General features: G+C 42.0%; 1 protein-coding gene across 1 annotated transcript; it reads right to left on the reverse strand.

Annotated features, from left to right (window-relative positions):
* Positions 1-2,843: 2,843 nt before the first annotated feature.
* Positions 2,844-10,374, reverse strand: LOC105040641 (prefoldin subunit 6). The gene is made up of 5 exons (XM_010917264.4): positions 10,178-10,374; positions 10,009-10,079; positions 9,803-9,927; positions 9,607-9,667; positions 2,844-3,210 (listed from the first exon to the last, which is right to left on the reverse strand). The coding sequence occupies exons 1-5, from the start codon at positions 10,254-10,256 to the stop codon at positions 3,154-3,156; spliced, it is 393 nt and encodes a 130-aa protein (XP_010915566.1). The 5' UTR covers positions 10,257-10,374; the 3' UTR covers positions 2,844-3,153.
* Between the last annotated feature and the right edge of the window lie 254 nt (positions 10,375-10,628).

Below are 10,628 nucleotides of genomic sequence, written 5' to 3' on the forward strand. Positions count from 1 at the left end.
AGAGTCGGAACTGCTCCAGGATACAATACTGATCCCGAAGTCGATCGACATTCGGCCTCGAAAGTGAGGAAACCTCCACTTTCGGGGTCGATCGAAGATCATCGATCGGGTTCCTCGACCGAGCTTCCCGAGGAGAAGCCCTGGCCATGATGCCAGAACCAAAAAGAAGGAAAAGACAGAGAAGAGGAAGGAGAAAGGATTTCAAAAAGAAGCAAGAACAAGGCGAAAGGAAATACAAGTCTCGGATAGACCTTCCAAAGAATAAGGGCAGAAGCAGCTACCTGGGACGGAGGGGAGACCGCTTGGGCAGAGTCTCCGCAGCAAGACCGTGAAAAGTGAGGTTTTGAGTACAAGTGGCCCCATATATATAGGGCCTTTCGACGGTCGGGATGTGGGCGCGCCGACGAGAACCTCTCGGATGATCGACACGTGGTGGCATCCGAGCCCTCCTCCGACCCGACGGTTCGGCGCACCCATCCCAGATCGGGCCACGTCGCCTTCATTTGCACGAATGACGTCGGCCCAACGGCCTCCCGACACGTGGCAGAAAGACCGCGCCTGAAAATTAATTCGCTGACGGCGATCCGCATCCCCGATGGGATGTCTGACAGCGGTCCGCGCTCCCAAGGGAGCACCAAGCGACGGTTTGCGTTCCCCAGAAGGCGCCTGACACCGGATCGTCTGACACCAGATCGTCCGACACTGAGTCGTCTGACACCGGATCGTCCGACACTAGACCGTCTGACATCGGATCGTCCGACACTAGACCGTCTGACACCGGATCGTCCGACACTAGACCGCCTGACACCGGACCGTCTGACACCAGATCGTCCGACACTGGATTATCGGACACTAGATCGTCTGACACTGGATCATCTGACATTGAATCATCGAACATCAGGATGCCTGACACCGATTTGTCCGGATCGTTCGCTGGTGAGATCAGCAGAATCAAGGCATGACGCAATGAAGAATCCACTCCTTTCGCCCGACGCCCCCCTGCATGGAAATGCGGGCCGATGTGACATCAGGCTCAGGAGTGGGGGGCAACTGTTGGGATATACCGACCGACCCTGATGCCGACTCACCAACGCCGACTCACCAACGGGTCACAACGCCGACCCAATCCTCGACGCCAACTCACCGACGGGTCACGACGCCGGCCCATCCTCGACGCCGACTCACCGACGGGTTCCGATGCCGACCCATCCACGAGGATGGACCGACCGACTTTGCCTGTCTGACGACGGGCAACACCAACGGTAACTACCGATCGTGCCCGACCGGAACGTGTCGGCCTAACAGGCCAACACTGCCTCCGATCGCCTGAAAGCCGATCTCCCATCGCCGACCCCCTGTCGGGTGGGACATCACCGACTCACTGTCGGTTTGGACAACCGATGTCCGACCTCTACAGATTTTTCTAGACGCCGAACGAGCGGTATGGGCTGCAGTCCTATCAAGGACATGCCGTGCAACCGTCATGGGGTGTTGTCCTGCCAGAAAACCTGAGGCGCTGTCCTGCCAAGGACGCAAATTAATTCCTAGGACCTGTCAGCTCGTCAACGACGTGACAACTTTCGGCGATTTGACAACGCTCCAGTTGTCTACATCACCGACGGCGGGACCATACCACCTCTTACTATAAATCGAAGAAGGCAACAGTGCTGAGGAGGTCTTTCCGAAACCCTTGAACCCTTCCTCTATAGCTCTCGTTCTCACCCTCTCTCGCTGAGCTCTCCTTGATTCTTTTCTACTGTTGCCTAGTCTCCTCTCTGACTTGACCGTCGGAGGGTCTCCGTCGGAGTCACCTCCGGTCAGTGCGGACTTCTTTTGCAGGCGCTCGTTCCCGACGACTAGGCGACGAGGGGATTGGCCGCAACAGCGTGAATTAAAACTCACCTTGGTTATCACATATTTTTATTTTTTATTTTTTTTTTGATACAAATGGATGCTCGTACCACTCTAATATAAATACATCCCATAAAATTAAAAAATAAAATATCCTACAAAATATGCAAATACATATGTATCTAATTGATTATGATGGCAAAATTTTTTTTAATTAAGATCTTCTCCATCCCAACCCAAGCTCCTGTTTGACATAAATAATGCCCACACTTTTTTATTTAGCAACCAGAATCTCTACTTTTAAATTCTTGGACGGTGGATCCAACTTCGACACCCCCACCCCACCCTCTTTTCTCCCCTCTACCCCTTTTTTTTTTCTCTTTTGATGAGACCTTCCTTTTTCATTAAAAAAAAAAAAAGTAAAGGCCTCAATGCGTAGCATCATATCTCCATAAAATATTGCATTCACTGAAGAAAGCTATTGGAGCTAAATCTTGCAAGTTCAAGCATCAACGAAGGATTTGGGCTCTGATGACTTGTATTTGGGCTCTGATGACTTGTAATCCTGGTAAATGCTGTAATAAGCCATTCAAAATACGTATATGCTAACGATGATAATGACATAATCATATGATATCATATCACAGACCTCGATACAAGGAACAACTTAATATTCCCCAGTTACAGCTGTTACGCCCACAGACAAAATTTTCTTTCAAACGAATAAAGGGGGGAAAAAAAATTCTTATGAGGCCCTAAAACTGCTCTCTTTTGCCCCACTGTGCAGCCTATACTTTGGATATGACTAATCTAGGGGCATGACAACATGCAACGGCGCAAGATACTTTTTTACATGATAATGACGATGATGGCAAATCCGACCTCAGCACTGATATTCTTTTTACATGTCAAAGCAAGAGCGTCAAAGCAAGAGCGCTGTCCTCAGGACCATCACATGATGTATTGTAACGAATGCCAATGCAAAATGTTGATAACACATCAATATGCCACACAGCCATCAATATATTACAAATCGCAATGCTAACAAAGCCAAAATGCAGCACATTGTCATTTGTCGTCCCTAGTTTGGGCTGCCCTCGTTACTGAGTTACATATCAAAAGCAAGAACCAGAAAAACCAAAACTCAATATGCACACCCACAGATCTGCCCTGAAAGCTTTCCTACTGCAGTAGCTGATCTAATATAGCTTAAAACAGAAGGATAAGGTACTTCAACAAACAAAGCAAAAAGGAGATAGCAGGACAGACAAATGCCAACTAGTCATTACATAGAACAGCAAGCTAGGACTTGGCTTTTCCAGCCTGAAGAGCTTGAATCTTCTGTTGTGATTTTAAAATCTGTGAACAAATAATTGACATTTGTTAGGGTACCGCTCAATGATACATGCACAGACAAAAAAAATGTAAGGTTGCTATTTCTTTTTCTTCCATTCATAGACTTGGTCAGAAGCTTGCCATTCAGATAGTCTTGAGGAAGGGACATTCAAAATTCAGGAAAGATTTAAAATGAACCAAAAAGCTTAGTAAGAATTTGAATGTTTAAAAATTAGAAATTAAAAGCATATGCAGTTTAGCTGTTAACAGTTATATGCATTAGTTCCTTCTAAAAAAAAAATGGAGTCAAAAGGTGCACGAAACAGCAGAATAAAATGGAGTCAAAAGGTGCACGAAACAGCAGAATACCATCTCAAACAACAGCATACAGAACAGATGATTCATAAATACTTGGAGAAGTGCATAGATCACAAGATATTAATTTTTTATACTACAATTAAATCAAGAATAATTCAAAGATAGTTCAACAATATAAATTTTGTAATAATTAGAAAAAAAGTTTCTCTAAACAATTTGTGAGGCATTGTTACTGTTTTATGGTACTGGGACAGGAATTAGGACAAAAAGTTCAGCAATCAGCAGTGTTCTCGAAATAATAGATGAGAATTACAAAAACAAATAAGTCAATATTACATCTGTATTACCTAAAATCCTATTTTTGTCTCGCCAACTCACCATTTCAGGTCTCATGGTCCTTCAAAGGATCGTTCAGCAATATAAATTTGGTAACAATTAGAAAAAGCTTCTCTAAACAACTTGTGAGACATTGTTACTGTTTCGTGGTACCAGGATAGGAATTAGGACAAAAAGGCATAGCATTCAGCACTGTTCTCGAAATGATAGATGAGAATTACAAAAACAAATAAGTCAACATTACATCTGCATTTCCTACATTCCTTTTTTTGTCTCACAAATTCCCCATTTCAGGTGTCAGACCCTGCCTATACCATGGCAACTTTTGGGCTTATAAAACACACAAAATCATCTCATTTACTTTCTTTGAGGTATTTAATTTAACCTTCATAACAAAAGGCTCTCCACTAATTCAAGCAAGTCTTCCCATAAAAGACATCAGAAGGTACCATCAAGAAACTAGGCAACAATACCTGACTTAAACAGAATCATTTCCTCAATCTTAATGTGAACATATACTGAAGAGACTCAGATCTTACTTTTGAGAACCTTGTGCAGCAAGATTTGAAGAAGGTCAAATACCTCACGAGATCAAAGATTAGTCTGTAAAGCTGTGACACCTAATAGATCTTGGACATCATTGAACAAATTGTTCAAACTTCTTGCAGAGCTGGGACTAGCTTAAATCTCCACTGGATGCAAGAGGTTAACAATGTGAGACTGAGTAATTTATCATGCTTTGCTAGGAAATCTGGCTTTAGAAGTCATAACTTCCACCCTAACTTATACAATGCATCATGAGTTTCAACTATTGCAGTGGAAAGGCTGCAAATCTGGCTAAACACTGAAGGTGTTGGACACTCGGGAAAGCTGGTCAACATGGACCAAATAATAAACTCCAATGAAGAGTGGAACATCAGGCTGATTTAAATCATTTGCCAACCATGTATTGCAAAAGAGATCCTATTGCCACCCATGTATAGGTAACTCATCCTGAACCACCCTTATGGCTCCAATTCCAGGATGGCCTGGACCACGAAACCTAAATATAATGCTTCAATACCTTCATGTTGTTGTATAAAGACACCTACTCCATCACACACACACACACATACATATAAAGCTTCTTGCACCTCTAGATATTGTGATTTAGACCTTTAGAATATTTTGGTAAAAATATATACATTTGACTATTTGTAGCAAGTAGCAACTAAGGGAATAAGAAGTCAGAGCACTATGTTATTAGACATTTAGTATCAAGAGCTGAATTAAGGACCGGTAACCTACAACACGTCAACAGAAATTTCATCAACAATTTTTCCAAAGGATGCCCCTAGTATTTTGAAATGCAAATTTGATTTACCTCTAAGACATATTCCTTGGCGCAAAAAGTAGGATACATCTTCTTAATTAGTTATCCACATTTACTGGCTTATGCTCAGGTACCAAAACGTTTGGCTAAAAGCTTGAAACGCACTGGACAACTAATTTACATTGCTATGCCTATAAATTAGTTAAACTAAATCATCAGAGGTTGAGATGCAAAAAGAACTTAATTTCCATTTTTAATTTAATTCAATAGGTAAATGCAAAATAATCATTTGACTATAACATCCTGTTGGGAGAAAATCTCTTCAACCTTCTGGTATTCCATCATGCGTATGTACATTTTCTTCTAATGTGCAAGAAAAATGACAAGAAACATGATTCAGTGAGGTGATATCATAGTCTTGCTTGACGCTTCATGCTACTCAAACTAACCAGTAGAGATGAAGCATGCCTTGTCAAGAGAGCATGAATACAAAGTCCCCAAGGGTGGCTCAACCCAACCCAGTCAGGCCTACCATCGAGTGACCAGACCAAGCCAAAGCCTAGGTCTACACTCAATTGGTTTCACATCCTTCACATCTTTATTCCTCAAAAACCAGTTGCTTCACAATAAAAAGGTATTCAACCTTCTCATTCTATCCTTGGATGATGTGATCTAAGACCTTCACAAGCAATAACAATTTAAATTAACTACCCATTTGTTTTGATATTTAAGCCAAACAAACTGGCAGAAGCACAAATTAGCACACATAGCACTACAACCAGAACATATATCAAGAAGGGATAATCAAATATTTTGAACCAAATCAATACTTGCTTTTCAAAGCATTGAAGGAAATCATTTCAAGAAGTTGATTTTTTTTCAGCATCTCCTAGATGAACATTTCCTTCAGCTCTTGAAATTAGGTTTCCCATAAAGTAGCATACCAACTCCTTATCAGTCCCTTGGTTGTCATTTCTGATCTCAAGAACACCCCATGAGTCAAATAATATAACACTCAACTTCAAGTTGCACCTTTAAAATCAAGTGCAAGTTAGAAACTGGCACCAACAAAGCCACTTGAATGCAAATTGAAGATAAAGATAGTTTTCTATAGGACTTCAAAACTTTCCTTTAGTTATATGGTACTCCAAACTTTCCATAGGCTCCATAAAACTCACCCACATCATCTCTATTCCTTTGAAAAGATCATTTTTTCCATTTTTACAGATTCTGATTGAAGAGTTTGTGATTCAGGCTCTTCAGAAAATTTCAGTCAAAATTGTGCTCAGCAAACTGTAGCCAAAGGGATGATAACCTGAGACATTATTTTCTTGGGGTATCAATTTCAAAAACTAATGCAACAAGCAGTAATTTGAGCAATGACAAAAGAAGCATTGTCAGCAATTGCTCTAAAGGATGGCTATGATACTTCAAAAGGCATATGTCAACATGAATCTGAGGCATAGTCCTCGAGGCAAAAGAGAGAAATCCCTTCTTGATTTTCAGATATGATGCTACATGAATCAGTTATGCTCTGGCACCAACATTTTTGGCTGAGAACTTGAAACACTGGGCAATTGATTTAAATTGGTATGCTTATGAATGTATTAAATTAAGATCTAGGTTGCATTTGGTAGCTGGCAGTCTATCCAGATTGCTGGCAATTTAAAAGAGCCGCACTGAATTACTGCGTTTGGTACGTTCTTTAGATGGTAATCTGGATTGCCTTAGCAATCCAGATTATCTCCCAGAAGGTAATTCAGATTACCTATGAAAAGGATAGTTATCCAGATTACTAAATATTTGGTAACCTGGCATAAAATATTTGGACGAAACCGCCCTCCTTCGTCATCCTTCTCCCCCACGGCCTCCTGGATCTCTTCCGCCGCTTCCTCCTCCTTTTCCTACACGTCATCCTTTCCTTCCTCCTCTTCCTGCTCTCCCACCTACCCTCCTCCTCCTCAGTCGCAGTCGACCGCATCCTCACCCACATCCTCTCCATCATCTCCTGCATCCCCATCGCCTCCCGCAAGTACGAGCTCGTTCGCTTCCTCGCTGATCGCCTCCTCAACGACAACCTTCGCCTCGGCGCCGCCACCAGCCTCGATGAGCTAATTGGGATGGTCAGGTCCGCGATAAGTTGGTTTGTTGCGGCGGCCACCTCGGTGGCGGAGGAGGGGGACGTGGTGGGCAGGTCGGCGGAGAAGCTGGCGGCGGAGGTGTTGTGGTTGGGGCAGAAAATGACAGAGTGCAGGGCCGCGCCGAAAGCGGTGGCTCGATGGGGGCCGGCAGCGGAACTCGGCCACCTTGCCCTCTATGCCGAGCCCCTGCTTCAGGTGGCTCTCACTCGCAGTGATTGAGGTGGCCGCAGGGAGTGCGGAGTGCGGATTCGCCGGGGGGCCGGGGGGCCAGGGGGCAGTGCGGGAGGGTAGGAGGAGGCACGGACGGCCGGAGGGCAGTGCCGGAGGCGCAACGGGCAAGGTGCCGCGGGGGTATGGTGCGCGGAGGGGTGTGGCATGCGGGGAAAGAGAGGGAAGAGAAAAAAATAAAAATAAAAATAATAAAAATAATAATAAATATTAAAAAATAATAAAAAAATATCAGATTTTTTTCATAATAATAATAATAGCCACTGAATCTTCTATTTTGATAATAAATAACGGAGGCGACTGCAGAGGGCGTGAGGTGCGTGTTCGTCGGGGGGCCAAGGGATGGTGTAGGGAGTGGTGCGGACGGCCGGGGGAGGTGCCGGAGATGCGACTGCCAGGGGGACAGGGGCGGAGCAGCTGGAGGTTTGGGGGTTGTGGTGTGCAGGGGAAGGAGAAGGAAGAAAAAAATAAAAATAAAAATATAATATAATATATAATATATAATATATTATATATTATAATATTTAATATATTTTTATTCTTTTATTCTGAAAAATTAAAAATTTTGTGCATGGGGTGTGATTTTTAATAAATTTGATTTAAGGATATTTTAGAAATTTGATGTTACATTACCAGTAATCTGATTGTCATATCAAACATGTCAGTCAAGATTCTCAATAATTTTACTGCAATATTACCTACGTGTACCAAACATAGTAATCAACATTATTGGCAATCTATACAGATTGCAGATAATCCAGATTATCACTGCCTAGCAATGCACCAAACGCAACCTTACAGACTATGCATGCATGGGAATGCTTTTGAAAAATCCACTTTCCCAAGCCTTGCTCTAATCCACTCACAGTTGAAGTAAAACCAAAATCTCATAATTGGTTGAGACAGTCTCATTGCTTTTCACATAAAATACGCTTCTAGGTGTACTTTTGCACCACCATCAAAATCTAGCAACCTAAATAGGGACAACCATACGAAAAAGTGGATTAAAAAATTTCCAAATTTGTGGTATAAGAAAATTGACAGTGACCAGAATTCCTATTTCTAGCCAATCTCCTCGATCCAAGTTCAACTACTTCAACCCACTGTAATTTTTGCTGGTTTTTAGATACTAACACCAACCCTTACCAAGCATCCCACTACAAGCCACTTTAATGTATTTTGATCCCATGTCATGAAATAAATGTTGGGTCCTTTTCCAACCTTTTTATTTTTCCTCTTTTTCTTTCTTTCTTTTTTTCTTTTTTGCTCTGATTTCACTATGAAGCAATAACAGTGTTGCTTGAGTCACTTTATTCTGATGCCATTCAAAATTGAGATTTGCTTATTGCACCGTATTTGAACTTAACACCCCATTTTTCACAATTTTACAATGAGTTTTCAACAATCTTAGTAATTTTTATTCTTTCTTGTTGGCTCAACGCTACACTAGTCTTGTTAGTTTAAAGTTTTGCTCCAAATTTTGGGGCAAATAATCAAGAAAAAATAAAAAAAACTTGAAAAAGGAGAAAAATAAAAGATACCAAGAAAAATTATTACACAACATTTTAAAGCATTGTGTGTTATATAAGTTCTTTATTTGTGTAGTTTTGAGAAGTTTAGCCTGAAGTTAATATTATATACAAATGACATTAGTATTGAATATGTTGATATTTTGAACTATGAAATTATGTTGATGACATTGATGCCATGCATGGTTTCAAAAGCTGTGGCCTACGTGGCATCTAAAGGAATGAGAAAACAAACATGTGGACATCACATGATGGTCAACACGTGTAATTAAAAAAAAAAAAACTTGGGGACCACGCATGCAGAAATATCAGTAATACTAGCAATTAGCAGCGATAAATAATTTGATCATTTACAGTATTAATTGCCAAAGCAAGCCACTGAATTTGAACAAGAAAAACTAATTTTGCTTTGACATAATTCAGATAAAGTTGATGGTATAAGAAGAACTTTCCTCCAAAGAAATCCGGAAACAAATTTGGTTACCGAATCGAAAACTATTGCACAAGAGGCATAAATGATGTAAAAGTACAAAAAGGGACTCAGATAGGTACAAACCGAATCCCTCTTGCTGTTCTGCTTGTCTTCCAAATCTTGGAGGGTCCCTTCGAGACGCTTCCTGTAAATTATCCAAACAAGGAAAAATTACATCCTATCATCAAGAAAATAAGAGAAACAACATGGCAACCGAAAAAGAAACAAATTGACCGAACCACTGAGGCCAAAGACTTAGGGCAAGGCAAGGGAAACCCACAGTTCGGCAGAGATGTATTCTATCCTCTTGCGGACGTTGGCATTGGCCTCCGCCAGGTCCTGCTTCACGAGCACCGGCCCTATCAGCTTATACACATTGGCATTCTCATTCAACAACTCCAATTCCTGCAAATTATGGGCATCAACATCGATCCTTGATACATAGCCAAAAGATCTAAGAAAGAAAAGAAGGGTAAGAGGGAACACCTTGAGGACAAGCTCGTTCTCGCCGAGCTGGATCGTATACTGCTTCCTTACTTGGTGGTTCTTGGCGATGTCTGCAGTGGATTTGGAAAGACAGATGACATTAAGATCGGGGGAAAGAGAAATCTAGAATAAGGGCTTGAGAGAAGGGAAAAGGGAAAGGATTGCTGGCCTTTCTGGAGCTTGCTGAGGGCATTCGCTTGGGTTTCGATGTCGCGCTGGACTTCCCTGAGAGCCGGCGACGAAGCCATAAATCGCAGTAGCGACGAACGATCGCTGGGGCGAGATTTGCCTTTCTCCTCGTTCGCTCTCTTGAACCGCCGTGCAGCAGCGACGAGGGGAGAGGATGTTAGGGTTCTTGTTTTTAACCACGTAACTTTGATCGATAAATACACATTTTATTTAACAAAAGATAGATATATTCCCAGGTTTAACTGGACCGTGTATCATTCAAGGCCAGAGTGCACCAACACCAAGAACGATGTTATCTATTAAAGATGGGAGTGTGTTTATAATTTACAATGGTAAAATATTCAAATAAAGTTATTCTTTACTTGGGCCAAGATCAAAAAGTTTTGGGGCTTTGTTTTAGCCCTCAAGCCCAGGAATGGATAAGATGTTTG

The sequence above is a fragment of the Elaeis guineensis genome, chromosome 3 (assembly GCF_000442705.2).
Source record: "Elaeis guineensis isolate ETL-2024a chromosome 3, EG11, whole genome shotgun sequence".
Lineage (NCBI taxonomy): Eukaryota > Viridiplantae > Streptophyta > Magnoliopsida > Arecales > Arecaceae > Elaeis > Elaeis guineensis.